This window comes from Aquila chrysaetos, chromosome Z (assembly GCF_900496995.4).
Source record: "Aquila chrysaetos chrysaetos chromosome Z, bAquChr1.4, whole genome shotgun sequence".
NCBI classification, from domain to species: Eukaryota; Metazoa; Chordata; class Aves; order Accipitriformes; family Accipitridae; genus Aquila; species Aquila chrysaetos.
The window spans coordinates 55,136,391-55,154,592 of NC_044030.1; the positions used below are offsets into that span (position 1 = coordinate 55,136,391).

Below are 18,202 nucleotides of genomic sequence, written 5' to 3' on the forward strand. Positions count from 1 at the left end.
CCTGTTTTCTTTGTAACTTTGTAACTTTTTTCTCATTAGGTACTTTAGAGGTAGTATGTGAACTTCAGTAATTTTGTAGAACATATGTCCTGGTTTCAGCTGGGATAGAGTTAATCGTCTTCCTAGTAGCTGGTACAGTGCTATGTTTTGAGTTCAGTATGCAAAGAACGTTGATAATGCTGATGTTTTCAGTTGTTGCTAAGTAGTGTTTAGTCTAAAGTCAAGGATTTTTCAGCTTCTCATGCCCAGCCAGCGAGAAAGCTGGAGGGGCACAAGAAGTTGGCACAGAACGGAGCCAAGGCAGCTGACTCAAACTGGCCAGCGGGGTATTCCATACCATGTGATGCCACATCTAGTGTACAAACTGAGGGGAGTGGGGGCGGGGGGATCGCCGCTCTGGGACTAGCTGGGTGTCGGTCGGCGGGTGGTGAGCAATTGCACTGCGCATCATTTGTAGACTCCAATCCTTTTAGTATTGCTGTTGTCATTTTCTTAGTGTTATCATTATGATTATTAGTTTCTTCTGTTCTATTAAACCGTTCTTATCTCAACCCACGGGTTTTGATTCTTTTCCTGATTTTCTCCCCTATCCCACTGGGTGGGGGTGGAGTGAGTGAGCAGCTGCGTGGTGCTTAGTTGCTGGCTGGGGTTAAACCACAACACTCAGTTAAAGAGATTCCAGTTAGGAGCTGTCTTGCTTCCATGTGGCTCAAAGCATTGACATGTCTGGTGGACACACCCAAAGTCCCTCTCTAAGTCTTGTCCAAAATACCTGAGCCTTGAGCAATTGACAGTGTAGGTCCAATGTGCCCACAGGTCTTGGATTCCGCCTCCTTTTCATGCATTTCATTTTTATTCAGACTTCCAGAGGTCTTTATCTCATGCACACACCATATAGCAGATTCCACTGTTTCTTAAACCTGACTTACATAATGTGTTTTGTTAAAACAAAAGCTCATAGTTAGTTTCCCATTTAATGGGAAAAATGAATGTAGCAGTAATATTAATAGTCTGACAACATTAACCCTTTTTTCTATATTTAAAAGAAGTGCAGAGAGCTCAACAAGAGTGTTAAATGGAGCCTACTCAGGGCATCTGATGGAGAGAGACTTCGCTGTCTGGCCCAGGCAGGGGCTGCCATACTCATGGGTGACTGCAGGCAGTGTCAGACCAGCTTTTAAATGCTGCTGTTTCCACTCCCAGATCTCTCCATCTTCTATAGATTTTCAGGCTTCTTTTATACTTCCTTATCAGACTGAGCCTTTGTTTCAAAAGAATGGTTATTCCCAGAGAGGCCATCATAGCCCTCGACTCCACAAATGGCATACGTTCACTTGCAAATGTCCATGTACTATTTGGCATGCAGCAAGCTAAGATTCACCAATAAAGCTGTGTCACAGGATTTTTTAGCCGTTGTACAATAGGACAGAACAGAAATGCTGCCCCATGTTTTCACTCTTCTCTCTTTGCAGGCATACCAGGTAGTGACTATATCAATGCCAACTACATAGATGGATACAGAAAGCAGAATGCTTATATAGCAACTCAAGGGGCATTGCCGGAAACCTTTGGTGACTTCTGGAGAATGATGTGGGAGCAACGGGGTGCAACTGTTGTCATGATGACAAAACTAGAGGAGAGGTCCAGGGTAAGGAAAGCATATACAATGTTAATAATATTGTACCTGAGTAATCACTTAAATAAGATTTTTGCTTCTTTCATATATGTTTGTCTGGCTTTTGTATATGCAGAAGAACTGGTGGGTTTTTAGGTTGCCACCAGTTAAAAGCATCCATACTATGAAAATCAGTTATACAGGAAATGTTAGTTCCACTGTGAAATTACATAGTCACGCCACTTATTTTTGTAGGTTTTTTTTACACTCTGAAAAACTTGAAATCTTTTGATCCACAGACTTTTTTTTTTTTTTTTTCTGTTTCAATCATACTGGAAATAGTAGGAGGTGATTGAAAATGTTACTTCCTATGTAGGATCAAGAATACGATTGTATCATCCTGTTATGAGGAAGTTATATGTCAACAACATTCAGTTTTCAGTTTTATATGGTATAGATTAAACATTACTTAAGAACAGTGTTCATCAATTCTAATCGTGGATGTTATTTGGGGGGTGGGGGGTGGAGTGAAAGGAAAAAAAAATAAAAGAAGAGAAAGATAGTGAGAAAAAGAAGAGGAAAAAAACCCTTCTAAGTGGTCAACCAGAAAGAGAAGTGAGTGTCCAGCCCTCAGCACCCTCTCCAGTAGAGCAGGTAATTCCCCCATCATACTTCTGCCACAATAACTCTGTATTTTATATCAAGTTGTACTCAAACTCATGGCTTGTTCCTGCTTATGATGTTGTTATCGTTGCTGTGAGCACATGTTGACCGGGGAAGGTGCTACACGGCTGGTTCATTGGTGACCTTTCTGCAAATGCTTTAATGAGTCCTGTAGTGTAAACCAGAAGCTACATCCAAATGCAGAAATCAGGAAAGGGGAGAAAGAATGGGTGATTCTAACATCAGTGGCAATCACTTTCCTTGGGAACCTGTCATAACAACAGTATCAGGGTTTGCAAGTATAAATCTAGGCGATGGATAACAAACAAGAGTGTCACGGGAAAAATACTGCCACAGGCATTCTGGGGTATGCTGTCCTGAGAGCTTGTGTGAAGAGGTAGGGAACTGCAAGTGGGAGGCAGGCTGCAGGATTGCAGGTGGAAGGCCCTTAGCAATACAAAAAGCTAAGGTACCTAAGGGTGCTGTGCAACATGCATTAAAAAATGCCATAAATACAGAGGATCAAGAACAGTTCAGAAAGAAAGAGACTAGGGAGGAGGAGAGGACATTTATCATCCAGAAAAGCTTTTAAATCAGTAAAAAGTATCTTATGGAGGTAACTGCATAATAGTTGATATTTCAGTAACTCCTGGATGAGCTCCATTTCAAAATGAAAATGTTTTTGCATGTGTAAGCTTGGAACAGGGGGAATGCACCATAAAGCCTAATGCCATACTATTTTGGGATTGATATTTTTTTCACATGCTTGGCTACATATAATTGCAATGATTATATAACTTGTTGAATGTTTTGGCAACAGTCATTCCTTTCTGGAGGCTTATCAAACTACATGTATATATTTATTCTTTTACCATTTCCTAATTTTTTAAAAATAGACTAGGTTTTTTGCAGTTCAAGCAATGTATAGCATACTAATTATAGAATCACTTTCCTCATGTATATTCAACCTACATTAACACCACTGCCAGTACATACCTGATGGCAGTTAGTACATAGAAGAGGATAATTTTATCAGAAATTTTCATTTTATCTTGTGTCTACAGGCTTTGTCTAGTCTAGGCACTGACAGTTGTTTGGAATTAAGCAAATGAAATTTTTCCCATTTCTTCACTAATTACTTCTTATATAATAAAGTTGCTGCTAAATAGCATCAGTGCTAAGAAAAAATCTGATCCTAATAAGCAGCCCATTGCAGAAGGTGTACTTAAATACTTGAGAGTTTATCTTAATACTGCAGGCCACAGACAGCCACCGTCTAGAAAGATGTTTTGATGTAACTAAATGAAATTCTACTCATTCTCTCCAATAATTGCTTAGCAGAGTTTTAAGCTAACTCTAGCCTTTGCTGACTGCACCCTAAAAATCCACTGATCAGAATAGTAATCACCTCCAGAAGTGATTAGCATTCAGCAGCAATACATTCCCTAAGTGTAATGAGAGACCAGACAATCTAGTCAATGGATTGTCTGTGCATTCAATGCTTATGTTTGCATATTTTTTGTGCATAATTTAGCTCATTCTGTATTCGTAGGTCAAGTGAGTTTGATGCACTGAATGCAGAGCATTAGAGACCAGCTATCCAGTACGTCATTCAGCTCCAGTCTTAGAGTCTGTAGCTCTGTGAATATGGCATACCGGTCACCTCTTCCTCTAATACAGTAGCTACGTGTAATGTAATTAATGGTATTGATGATGAGGCAGCAATGGGAATCCCTGTGTGGGAAAAGAATACCATGGCAGCATTTCATTGTTATTTTTTCTCATGCTATCATTTTTATATAGCATATCGTTATGGCAGGAGACCAAATGAAATTTCAAACATGAAATACAAACACTGTTACATACCATTAGAGATGAAGATCTTCACTAATTTTGTTTCTCTTCTTCCTTTGATTCCTTTTTGATTGCTTTTGTGTCTTGGCAGCCTGATCATTATTCCTGCTGCAAGGCAAGATCATTTCTCTCTGGGACTTCATCTACTTTCCATCTCCATGTCGTCATTTCTGTTTAGCTTACTTTTTTCATTATGTAGTCCTGCAGCTTGATATCAGCCTTGTTAACCTGGACTGCATAGATAAAGATGGGATTTTAATTGCATCTGCAGAAACAAAGTTGGTTCATTAGCATGTGTTAGATGTCTGAGTAACTTCAGCTTTGAGAATGTACATATTTTTCAGCTGAGTACATCAAATGAAGATGTTACAGTGAATTCATTATTCGTTTGCCTAAAAGGAAGCTGCAGAAAAAGAGAAGCTCTTTCACTTATAACCTTTCACACTTTGTTGGTTTTGTATGAAATGTCATCACCTGAATCTCAGTTGACCTAAACCAGACTAGGGGGAGAAAGTCAGTCCTACCGTTCAACTACCATGCACATAATTTATATCAAAAAGGATTATACACTCTGGCAGTGCATGGAACAGTGTTGGTAGCATATTTGTCACCTACATGAGTTCAATCTAAATGAAATAAAACGACGATATTGAAGGTTGCAAATTAGAGGTTAAAAAAAACAGTTGTGTGTTACACTAAGAAAGCTGTAAAGCATGCAAAGCATTAATGTGTGATACCTCTCTTTCCCACTTCTCTGTCTTTCCCTCCACCCCCAGCAGTGCAGATTTTCCTTTTTTTATTTTTAGATCCTCTGAATTAATTGACTGTTCTGACAACTCATGTGCTATAGTGAGTGATGTGAACAATCAGATGAAGATAGAGAATCTCACTTTATAGCAAAAGATAATATTGCCTTAAACAGGAAACATTTAGTCCTGCCTCCTGTTTCAGGATAGGATACTGTTGCGGATCGTTCACTTGAAAGAGAATTCAATCCTTTCCTTATTTGCTATGTAATTCCTTATTTTGAATACACTTACTATGTTGTTTTGGAACTGAGAAAATACTTACCTCCCTCCTTAACCTCATTGGCAATATTTTCTATGTTGGGACCATAGTGCCTAGGATTAGAACCTTCTGTCAAAAACACCAATCAGGTCAAAGCTAAATGGCAATATAATGACCCTAGCAGTATTCAAATATGAGCCAGATGCTGAACTTCTGTACTGATGAGGAAGGCTTTAGTTTTTATGCTGGTACTATCATCAGCTTCATTCAAATTTGCTAATGACTAAGTGAATACCTGAGGAGACTATATTTGTGGCACTCTGTTAGCCTGATCCAGACACTCATTTGACTGTCAGGAAGTGGATATCATCAATATTATAAGCCAAAAATGTATAAAAATATAAGCATAGAATAATCATCTTGGTTTGTCAAAGTTTAACATCCTGAATCCTGAGTTTTCACTTGGAAGGGGGAGGTGTAAACAAACCCAGTAGAAAAGTCATGTATGCTGTCTCAGATTTTGTTTCCCAGTATTGAAATCGGTGGGACTATTTGCATGGGTCCTGTATCAGTTCCATAAGAACATCTAAGGATAGTTAAAAGTCCCTGGACTTAGCTTCTTTCAACTGGTCACTGATATCCAAGAGAGTCAGGAGAGCTGGCACTGTCTGGAGAAAAGCCAGGTGGACTTTTCCTGAGGTTGCTGCAATGCTAAATATGTACTTCTGTTGTTCCAAGTGTCATGCAACAGGTCTGAATCTTCCCAAATCAGAACACTCCATCTGAGTCTTTTAGTTCATTTTTTATAGATTTATAGACTATCCCATATGTTTAGAAAAATGGAGATTGGATGACAGTAGAAATAATCAAGTAGATGAAGATGTGTGTCTTGGAGGTGGAATTTGTAGTAAAAGCAGTTTTGGGTTTTGTTTTTGCTTGGTGGCTTTAGGGTTTGTTTTTGAAGCAGTGGGACATAATAAATTATATCAGGGAAGCTTTTTTCAGATTCAAGTAGCACAAAACCCAAAACCATTTGAATAAGCACAGTGGAAAGTGTAATTGTAACTTGGGACTCTTTAGGAAGAATAGCTTTGAAACAAACTTCTGCCCACCAAAGATTTCTGAATCTTGCTATAGGCACAGAAAACATAAGGGCAGGTCTGGGAGGAACGCTGATTTCTGCTACTCCAAATATACAAATTGCTAACATTTTTAATGAATCTTCGTTTGTTGATGGCAGAGTAGACACTGGTATCTAATGTAGCTGACCTCATAGCTAAGACAAAGCAATAGTACATGCACAACAGTAAGTAATAAGCAAAGAAAACTAAGAACATTGTTTTCCCGACTGTATGAAATGCATGAAGATCTTTCAGACAAATACAGGCTGTGCAGCAGAGTTTTATGTGATTGTGATTAAGGTAGTTTTTCATTTGTTGTGCAAGGCTTCAGCAGCAAATTTCAGATCCTTCCTCCTAAGTATGTTTTGGCAGGTAATACTGGAGCTATTACCTGTCAAAATACTGGATTGAAAATAAGTGACAATAAGACATCTTCACTAATGTGAGTAGAAAAGTCATCAATACATGCACTTAACAATTCATTATAGATTATATCAATATGCTCCCAAGTGCACCTGTATTCTATTGTATTTAGACAAAATGTAATTGATTTGTGCATAAAAACTGCACTGATGTTTTGTATTGGGCAGCACAGGTATGTAAAAATGGGTTTTTTTTAAAATTGTGAAATATGTATTTAAACATAGGAAAAGATAAATAAAAAATTCAGCTATGTTTTGCAGCAACTAGTAAAATAAGCATGTCTTTATCTGGTAAGAGGTAAGTTAACATCTGTCCCAGTAGACAAGTTAGCAGATAGGACATGTGTTGCAGATGGCATTGTTTCATACTGAATTGTACTGTTTTACTAAAGAAGGATTAAATGTGCAGCTTTGTCATTGTTCATTCCCTAATTTTAATGGCAAACCACTAAGTTCTGTATCAATAATGTACTATCAGAATTTTATTTCACTTCTTTAGTGCTCTCAGCTTGCTACGATATGAGTCAGAAGAAGAATGAATGAGAGAGCTGGCAAAAAAAAAAAGAAAAATCCAAAGTCAGGTAGACCATGTGTTCACCAGATTTACAAAAATAAAAATAAAAATGTGTAGGTTTGTACTGGCTTTTTTTCACTGTAACAGAATGCAATGGCCACAGTCCAAGAATTCCTACACCATTGTACGAGCTGGAGTCACCAGTTACCATGTCACAACTGTAAAACTCAGCCATATGGCGGTTCATTACGGAACAATTCTCAGAAGTGCAAGGCCCAGGACGTGCTCAATTCTCACTGAAATGCAGTCAATCATAGGTCCTTAATTCATGTAAGAATCTAATCCTAGATGTATACTAACAAAGATTGCACTCACTAATAAAGCTTAAAGTTTCTTTTTCTAGACACGTTACAGGTGGAAGTGCTGTGCCAAGGTGCCTCAGGTAAAACTCAGACTATTATGTCACCCAGCAAAATAGCTGTGGAAATGCCATACTATAAGCAGGGTTAATTTTGTGTGAAAAGAAATGCTGTAACACCACTACATATGCTGAAAGTAGTTTTGGCATGCCATGTCTAGTTATTTCAGCTTACACACATTTGGAGTTGAGCACATACAGAATTAATGCCCCATGTGAAAAGATGTTGGTAAAATACAGAGGATCTAGAAGAGAACAATAATGATCAGAGGTAGGAGAAATGATTTATGGAGAAAGTCAGAAAAAATTGGATTTGGTTTATAGACAAGAGAGTGGGTTTATATATAAGAGAGTGAAGGAAAACATAATAGTCTTCCAGCATGTGAAAGGCTGTTAAAAATTTCATGGCAATCAACTGTTTTCCCTGCCTATGGGGCTCTAGGAGGAAGAAGTAACCTTTGCAGTAAAGATGATTTATGTTAAACTGTTAAAGAACTTCCAAAATACAATGTCATGAATGGAGCAGACTCCATAGGATATTTTGTGCAGTCTCTTCCACTGTAAGCTTTCAACAACTGTTTACACCAGTCTTACCTGAAATGATACGGCAATACCTGGTACTGCCACAGGTATTTTTCAAGGCAACCATCCAGTTTTTGTGTTATGATTCTGTGTCCATAAATGAAGTGGTTTCTCTTAGCTGTTAGGGTAAACTGATAGTTTTCTCAAAAATACTGTTTCCCTGAGGCAAGTGTATAGCAAGCAGTTTAGTCAAAACGGTATTGTAACTCTGTAATTTGACTTTATTTGCTTAGTTCATTTGCTTTGTGCTTGAGGTAAGACATACATTACCACCTCATATAATTCTTCTCTTAATACAGACAGAGGGACTATGCCACATGTAGACAATGCCCATTGACATTTTGAGTTAGAAATTTTCCTTGCAAAATTAAAAATTCTGCATATTTATTTTCAAAATGCAATGATCAGTTCATGTTTGGTTTAACACTGCAACCTATTACTTCAGTGCAGGGTGTTCTTTCAAGCAATTTCAGGCTTGAAAAGGTCAGTGAATGAATTTAGTATTGTTTAGGAAAAATAACCCCACATTTCCTGATTTAGCAGATTCTGGTGAAAAGCTCAAGACCAGTTCTCCTTTATGGTAAGAAATACATCTGGAAAATTTAAGTTCTTCAGACAGGTGTCTCTGAAAGAGAATATTATGATTTACGTTAGCCATCATTTACAAAGCTTTTCCTATTTTCTAAGGAAGTTAATGGATACAGCTGGCTTCTGAAAGGTACGTGTAGGTAATAGATGTCTTTTCTGGGTAGTCTTTCTGGTTAATATGACAGGAACTGTATGAAATACATTTATGCGATTAAGAATTTTATCCTTGTATTAAACTAGCAGTAGAAAGTTCACCATGACTCAAAGTTCCATTCAAAAATTGAAATCCAAACTGAAACCTCTTAAGGTCCCCAAAATGTTCTCCAGTGCACTGTTTCTCATTTTTGTGCTGTTTCTTCAATTCATTTCTGGCTTTCAGGTGAACCAAAAACATAAAAATAATAGAATTTTGTTGCTCTGATGTTTCACTCTTTTGATTTATTTTTTTTTTACTCATTTCTTACATAATATTCATATCAGCTAAAAGAGATATGTCTCTTGTATGGACAACAGAAAATCTTTGTTAGAGCGCTTGAATAGTAAGATGAATTGTTCAATATGTTCTTCATAATGTAATGTAATCTCTCATTCAGTGAAAGGATTATTCAGGCTGCACACAGTGATCAGCCTTGAGTACAGGAAGAGGATGAAGCAAAAAGTAGTCAGCCCATTCACTTTTCCCCTCGGTTCCATTCATGTAAACTTTTTCAAGACCTTTTTGGAAAATCTTGCTGTACTTAACTGTTTGATAGACTCATCCTTCAAAATTAATTCACTAAGACTCTGCCTTCCCTGCTGTTAGGAAGAGTTCAAAAAGAGCATCTCACATTGATGCCAGCAATATAGTTTTGAACTGTTCTTGGCTTGTATAGATGAAGATGAAAGACAAGATAGAGAACATGTTTCAAATAGGTCCAAGATACCTTTTAATATCTGTTTCCTTTTGTTTTAATAACTGTACCAGACCCTGTCCTAAGGATCAGAATGGAAACAGTTTGGGGGTTATCTTTTTAATTGTCTATTTATCTTTCAGTATTATTTATTAGCCTTCTAATCATATCTCAGAAATTTCAAAAAGTAAGGGTGTAATGCAGGTTGATTTGCAGACTTACTAGAGGACTAAAGTTTGTTATGAATTGATTAGCCTAAAGTTCATTTATGTTGTCTCCAAATCCTGTTTGGAACTTCTTTTTCAAGGCTGCTGTAATTAAGACTTTAGACAGAATTATATTGCACTGCAGAAGTGCTTATTTTCTAAATAGTTTTTAAACTTCAGATACTTGGTTCAGATGAGCTTCAACAATCATAGAATCATTTGGGTTGGAAAATACCCTTAAGATCACCAAGACCAACCGTAAACCTAACACTGCCGAGTCCACTACTAAACCATGTCCTTAAGTGCCATGTCTACACAGCTTTTTAAGGACTTCCAGGGATGGTGACCCAATCACTTCCATGGGCAGCCTGTTCCAGTGTTTGACAACCCTTTTGGTGAAGAAATTTTTCATAATATCCAATCTAAACTTCCCCTGGTGCAACTTGAGGCTGTTTCCTCTCATCCTGTCATTTGTTACCTGGGCAAAGAGACCAACACCCACCTCACTACAACCTCCTTTCAGGTACTTGTAAAGAGCAATAAGGTCTCCCCTCAGCCACCTTTTCTCCAGGCTAACCGTCAACATCTTTGCCTGTACATACTCACAGGTATGTATCTACTATAAATCATTATTAGAGACCAGTGCATACAAATGTTCTTTTTTCTGTAGTAAAAAATGGATTCAGAGAACCAAAATTTCCAGAAGTTATTGTTTTGGGAATACATTTAGCGAGACTTATAAGGAGCTGTCTACCTGGGGCTGGGTGCTCAGTTCTTTCAGAATTTAGGATCCTGTTAAATTCAGTGCCTCTTTGAAAGCAAAATCTAAAACTTTAAACAGTTTTATTTTCAGCCTTATTTCTGAATAGGAGTTTATATTTTTAATCTGTCATTTAGGGTTAGACCAAAGGGAATGAGTGACACTTGACCAAATCTTGTTAGAATAAGACCTAAAAAATGTGTTTCTATATTCTGATTTTTTTTGTTTTAAAATCTCAGCATACAGTCTCATGTACTAGTGTCAGTGCCTACAATCTTTAGACTCAAATCAGCCTGATCTTTAGATGGCAAGGCATTGTTGAAAAAAGGAAAATGGCTTTGGAGTAACAACTGCTTGGAGACAAAACATTTGCTGCAACGTCTGAGGCACTAAGCTAGCCTGATAGGGTTTGAGGCAGTTTCCGTCACCAACAACTGACACTACCTTTTTTATTGCGTAATTATTATTATCCTTCAACATCATTGTAGAGATACTTTATTTTTGAAGGAAGACCATCAGAAAACGTCATTAGAAAGTTTTGTCTGCAAAACACTATTAATATTACGAAAACCAGAGCAGGAAGTTTGTTACATACTGCTGTTATTTCCTATTCTAGATTCAGCATAATTCATATGCTGTTCTTACTATATGAATCTGACTATTACTAGTTTGCTGTCTCTTTCCTGATCTGCGTTTTGTCCTTTTAAGCTCAGATGGCCTGTAACAGCTGGTTCATGTGTTACGAATCACCTGAAGGGGCTTTTCAGCCTGAATGATAAAACTTTATACTGGAAAATTATTTCTCTACCCTTGAATGTCAAGAATCTTTGTATTCATATGTTCATATGGAAATACACTTCCTTCAGCTCTGTTAATGCATGGCAGCTCCTTCTCTAGTCTGTGACTTGTTGAAGTGTGAATATCCACAAATATTCTTGGAACTCTGTAGCTACTTAAACCCCTCAAGTCTGAAATGGTCTCAAGCTTCTCATTGTTAATGGAAAAGAAAGCATTTACATTTTCGTACAGCTTTGCTTTCAGTGAATGCTCATACTTCCATAAAGAGCAAGGATTCACATGGGCTGAGTGGAATAAATGTAGAGAAAGAAAATGTGTATGTTTGAGGGGCAGGTTAAGAGAATGTGCCTATCATTAGTTATGTCTTCTAGCTATGTCTACTACGATGGCACTTAAAAGATTTCATCATACATTTAGTAGTCTTTTGAGAGCTGCTCTGATCTCAGATGTAGTGGGTTTGGCAGTGTGCAACCTGTGATCATGACATAGTGGAAGCAATAGTAAAAGGTATGCTTATCGTTACTTGTAATTTAATTTCTCTTTAAAAAACACTCTTTGAAATCACCAGTGAGTTCTTTCATGCTCATGTGTCTGTTTTGTTCATCTTGCCATCTTTAGTGACAGGCAAGAGACCATTAGAGAATTATTGGTGAAAGCTGTTTTGTGTAACCATGTACAGTTAGTGGCACAGAAAAGCTCTTGTTGGGTGCAGGTGAATATAGTCCGCAGAGGAGAAGATCAACCCTTGGAACTGGGAGCTGGGTGGATAAGAGGAAGGTGAGGACTATGAAATTCACCAAAGGTATATTACGAACTAGCTCTGAAAATAAATAAACCCTGTAATAGTATTTCTGGAGGAGGACACATGTTATCATTGCCATAACTTACCACATTAAAGTTGTCTGTTTTCCAAACAATGTACACAAGTGAGGAAGAAATTGCACTTACTACAGGGAAATTAAACACAGCCCAAAGAGCTAAAGCAAAAAAACATTTGGCAAATAATTTCAAAATGGACTTGCTGACATTTAGTGTTAAGTTTTGGATGACTCAAGGGGTTTGAGAATTTTTTTCTGAAAAAAACATTAAAATGTAACCTCTGAAAAATAAACTTACTTTAAGTGCTGAAGGCTTGGATCTTAACATAGGATAAAACATTTAACAAGAATGCTGTCTCAGAAAAGACTGTCTTACTTATATTATTTGATTCTCTGCTGCTGGTGAAGTCCAATAGAAAACACTGTTCTGATCTCTCACAAAGATATATTGGAGTCTAAATTGTTAGGAGTATTGGGAATGTAAGGTTTATAATCACAGAGCAAAAGAGTGTAGGAGGCAGGTAAGGGCACATCTCTGAAGAAGACCTCTTGTTCTGAGAAAAATCAAGAGGCAAAAGGAATAAAAGATGTAGTTCCATCAACTTATGCTTCATGTGCTCTTCCAGAAGGTCAAATCCACATAAATTTGAAATCAGGTTTTCTTTCTAAAAATTTGATACTTACTTTCATCTGTTTCCATGTTCAAATAATATATACACTAGTCTACAAATTCTATTTATTTTTTAATAGTTAGCGTCTGCTTCCAGCAGCAGTCCTCTGCATCAGCTAGCTCTCACAGAAACTATTTTAGAGAAACTATAAAATGATTGGAGTTCATGTTAGATAAACTAATAAATGACAAAAACACCTAAAATCTGCACCTAAAAGAGCAGGCCCATTTATTTTCTCCCAGCCTAACTGAAAAGGAGCAGTTTTTTACAAGCTTCTAAATCTAAGCATATGCTTAACATTAGATTACTATACAAAATAAAAATAAAACAAGTGTTTTCTGTTGTTTGCAAAGATGCTGGTAACCTACTATGTTCTGAATTTCCATATAATTTTTGTGTTGAACATTTATTTCTCTCTATTACATTTGGAAGTTGTTTTTGTAAAGTCTTTCTAGTGAGAAAGCTCATTAATTTTTCAGGTATGCTTTCTGGAAGCTGCCACTGCTTCTACAAGCATACAATTTATATGTGGAGGCTGCAGGGTAAAGAGGAGAACTACATGTTTAGGCATACAAAGGCATAGCCAGACATTTATTTCTTGTATTCATTTTATTAAAAGTACAGAAAGTATTCTACTATTTTTATTCATTTTTTTGAAAAATCATTCAAACCAAACAGGTTTAGTCAGAGGTTTATACTAAACCTGTAGTTGCTAAGATTGCAAACAACAGCTATTATGTGTCGACATTTTCCATGAAAAAATGTATGTCATTCTGTGGGAATTAATAAATAATAAACCACAACTTGTTTGTCTAAAAGCTAACCAATATAGACACGAGTTACACTGTGTCTATATTAATGATAAAGTGAAACTAGATTTACTATTATTATACTGAAATAACTCAATTGAAAATACACCTTTCTGTCTGATTTTCAGAAGACCACGGTGTTAGTATTAGGTATCTTGTAAATAAATAATGATATTCATGAAATACCTGCAATGCTTACTCTGTCAGTATTTCAGTAAATGGCACAAGGGAATAATTACTTAATTCCTCTTAATAAGAGGATTTTAAACACTATTAATCCCATTTTTAAGACTGTGGTATCAATAAACATTTTTAGTTAGTTTGTTCCAATTCCTTATCTATAAATTAATCTGTCAATTTCTTTAAAAAAATGTTACAGGGTTTTTTGCCTCTAATGAATGTTCATCACCTGCTTCAGTGGTTAGAATTTTTTCTTGTCTTTATCTAGATTACTTGTTCTCAGATTGTGATTTGTGAACCGTTAGTGATCTGTGACCTGTGATCCTCAAAATAAAATGATCTGCAAGCAAAAACTAAGCAGGACTGGGCAGTTTGAAGGGTACTAAGTCTTTTTCAATAAGTACTGTGCAGAGTGAGAAACCCAGAGAACACGAGTTTCAAAGATGCAGTTCTTAATTTTCCATTTTGGGGGAATCATCAGTTTTTCTCTTTGATTAGCATGATAATTCACATTTTTGTCAGAATTACTGTGCATTATTCTCCTTTTGTTGTTTCTTACAATTTATGTATGCTCCCTGAATTTGGTATGAGTCTGGCTTAGGGTGATTAATGAAGACATTTATTAAACAAAGGCAATGTATTATCACTGGACTCAGAATATACTTCTTTTTCTGTACCATATGCAAGGCTAATTGATAAGAATGTGTAGTTATAAATAGAACAGAGACTGACTGTCTCAGTTTCACCTATCAGTCACTGAAAGCAAAATATTTTCAATTATTTAACCCCCATACTACTTTGTCCTGTGTTTTCTGATTGGTTTAGGGGTTCAGCATTTCTGTTTTCATAATAGCTTTCATCATAAATACCATTTTTAACTGAAACAAATCACTGAGCCTCAGCAATGATGATAAACATATGGTTCTCTTATGCGTCATCTTACACAGAATCATTTCAGCTCATTAATATTCTAAACTATGGTGTTTTGAAATGGAGATTTCTCTGAATGAAATGTCCTGCATCTTTTAAAGTTTGATGGATGAACTCTCTTTATCAAACCATGTTTTTTAAGTGCCTTGGAACACAATTTCATTATATACTTTGTACCACCGATCTGAGAAGGAAATGTGTTTTCTGACAGTGCACTTAATAGTTGTTGGTGCTCTTCCATTTATCCACATACTAAAATTATTTCTCAGAAAATTCAGGTTTTTACTGAGATATTTCTATACATACTAAATATTAAAATCCAAGCAACAGTTTATATGTTTGGGGACTAATGTGAAATAGGTGAAATATTGTAAATATTCAAAAAATTGTCTGTCTACCGTTACTGAATTAGTACTGTTATTAAATTCTGAACTGTGAAAGGTGAGTTACTGATGATACAGATCATCTTTTTAGCTACTATAGACTGTTTTTTCTTTAGTGTATCTATACTTATTAGTATCTCTTAATCACCTGTCCCACTGAATTTACAAATACCCATTATGGAAGAAGATACTGTAAGAGCTACTACCAGAAGAGCAATTCTTGTGGATGATAAAATAACTTTCTTGTGTTGGATCCTTAGCAGTTATTGAACATTCTAACTTCACATACTTTAAAACCTACAGTGAGGCACACTCAGATATATAATAAATGCCAGTTTTAAATTTATTAAATAATTACATATTTTTCACTACAGGTGAAGTGTGATCAATACTGGCCAAGCAGAGGCACAGAAACTTATGGACTAATCCAAGTGACCCTTTTAGACACTGTTGAATTGGCAACGTACTGTGTTCGTACATTTGCACTTTACAAGGTATATATCCTTATATATATTTGCAATATACTTTAAAATTTAAATGTAGGCAAGTTTTATGTTTTTCCTTTCCTTTCCTTTCCTTTCCTTTCCTTTCCTTTCCCTTCCTCTCCTTTCCCTTCCTCTCCTTTCCCTTCCTCTTCCCTTCCTCTCCTTTCCCTTCCTCTTCCCTTCCTCTTCCTTCCTTCCTATCCTCTTTCTCTCCTGCCACCCTGCCCTCCTTTCTTTTGCTTCCTGCCCAACCTGCCTTTCTCCCTTATTTCCTCACTCCCTTTCTTCCCTTTCCCTCCTTCCGCTTTCCTCTCTCACTTCCTCCTAGCAGCACTAAACAATGAGACTTCTTCTACAGTGTATTTTTCTTACAGCATGGCATTTTCTACATTCATATAGAGTTCTCACTATGAAAAACCATTTAACTGAATGAAATACTAGCTAAAGCTCTGGCACTTGTGATGCATTACTGTGCAGTATTGTTAAAGCTCTTCCATTGTTTGAATCCTGCAATTTAGAATATAAGAAACATTTCCCTCCATAGCCTGAGATCCGTTTCTCTCTCGCCCCACATGTGATTTAAATACACTTCACTGGTATATATGCTTCTGCAGTTGTTTCACTGAAAAGTGCCAATATCACATCACGTGGCAGTTTTGTCATGAAGTTTTTTGATTTCATAGAATGGTTCAAGTGAGAAAAGGGAAGTGAGGCAATTTCAGTTCACTGCCTGGCCTGACCATGGTGTCCCAGAACACCCAACACCGTTCTTAGCTTTCCTGCGACGAGTCAAGACCTGCAACCCACCTGATGCTGGACCTATGGTTGTACATTGCAGGTAAGCCCAGAATTTCTCTCAAAGCATCTTGTTTCAAGATGACTGCTTTCTGTTTTATTGCAGGTGAAAATATTATCTTCTTTCAAAGAGACTTCTGAGTCTGTCAAAGAAAAAGATGGTTACATTGCAGATTGGGTACCTCAGTATGGCACTGCCAACTTGGATGGGCCAGAATTATTTTCTTTGGTCCGTGTAAGAGGACTTAATTTTAGAGTATCTAAAGGTCTACAGGGAGAATGCCTGCAGGGAGAATACAAATATATCTATGGCATGAAAAAGAGGATAGTGTTGATTTAAGAACCTGAATATTGAAGAAAGTGTGTTTTAAGCAATGAAACAGCTTTTGAAATTATTACTCATATTGAGTATGAAAGTAAGGAATATGAAAATTAAGAAAGATAAATGGAAACTTTTATTGAAAATAGGTAGAAATGTTAATCTGTATTCAAGGTTAAACCCTCAGCTTAGGACTGTGAGGAGCTAGAACTGCAAAGGATATACCTGGGGAACAGCTGAGCTCAGTTCCAGGGAAAGGAGTGCTCCATGCTGTTTGCAAGGTAGCAAACCTCTTTAGGCATTATAAGGTATGAATTAATAAACTCTCAAGAGAAAAACGTCAGCTCCTCTTAAAGTTCTGAGAGTAAGTAAAACGAAGTGGAAGAGGTGGCGATTCTTTGGAAATCTTTGAGAAGAGCAGATCTTTTAGAAAGCCTTAAAATCACAGTGATAATGTTGTCAGAATACATGTGCCAATTCTGACAGAAGTAAGCTGTAAGATGGGTCCCCCTCATTCCAGGGCTTTATTGTTATAGCTTACATAGCTTACTGTCCTGCCCTTTTCAAAGTGAATTCCTAAGACCATTGATTTTTTGTGAACTTCATTTTGGGATACCTTCAGTTAGTAAGGCTGAGAGCTACTACTCACTGTTCACTGAAGCTACAAATGCTTAGCATATTTGAAAACCAGTCTTGCCTTTGTCATCCAAAAATTGAGGAATAGGAATTACAAGGATTACATCATACGACCCCCGCTAGTTCTGTCTTCTTACATATTGGTAAGCCAGCTATGGAAGCTGGTTATTTGAACATTTTTAAAGTAATTAAATGAGGTTTTTGTAAATGAGACAGGAAAATAAAGTCAACAGGAAAACAAAATAAGCAGGGCTTCAGTGTTGAAAGGCACTGACTGTTTAGAAAAGATCAGAGAACATGGAAGATAGAAATTTAATGTTATTGAAACACCAGGGTTAGGAATGTGGAATGAATATAAATAATAATACAAATCTGTTTATGCAGTTTGCAGAGTATTTCCTGAATGGAGCCAAGTCTTTTTGTACCTGTATTTACAGGATCTTAAAACATTTTGAATATTTCCTAGAATTATAGATTGCCTTAGCTGTAATTTCATCAGCTTGATCCATATAGAGCATACCTCTAAAGGTGCTCAGCAGTGAAGATGTTATGCTCTAAATCAAAACCAAAATTAATAGAAGAAATGAATCCTCCTGCTCTGGGAAGACTGTTAAGTTAGTATAATTACCTAAATTCTCTCAGTGCAAAAATAGACGAATTAAATTAGTTGTTAAGAGTCATACAGCAAGTCACTGGAAAAGATGAAATAAAATACAAAGCTTATTATCACTCAGTGG

General features: G+C 36.7%; 1 protein-coding gene across 35 annotated transcripts in view; it reads left to right on the plus strand.

Moving 5' to 3' along the window:
- PTPRD (protein tyrosine phosphatase receptor type D) overlaps positions 1 to 18,202 on the plus strand; it is a 1,286,084-nt gene that overhangs the window by 1,233,398 nt on the left and 34,484 nt on the right. For all 35 annotated transcript variants that reach the window (XM_041120674.1, XM_041120677.1, XM_041120678.1 and 32 more), the window contains 3 exons: positions 1,473 to 1,648; positions 15,605 to 15,724; positions 16,399 to 16,553. In XM_041120674.1, coding sequence (XP_040976608.1) covers positions 1,473 to 1,648; positions 15,605 to 15,724; positions 16,399 to 16,553 — 451 coding nt within the window. The remainder of the gene's footprint in view (positions 1 to 1,472; positions 1,649 to 15,604; positions 15,725 to 16,398; positions 16,554 to 18,202) is intronic.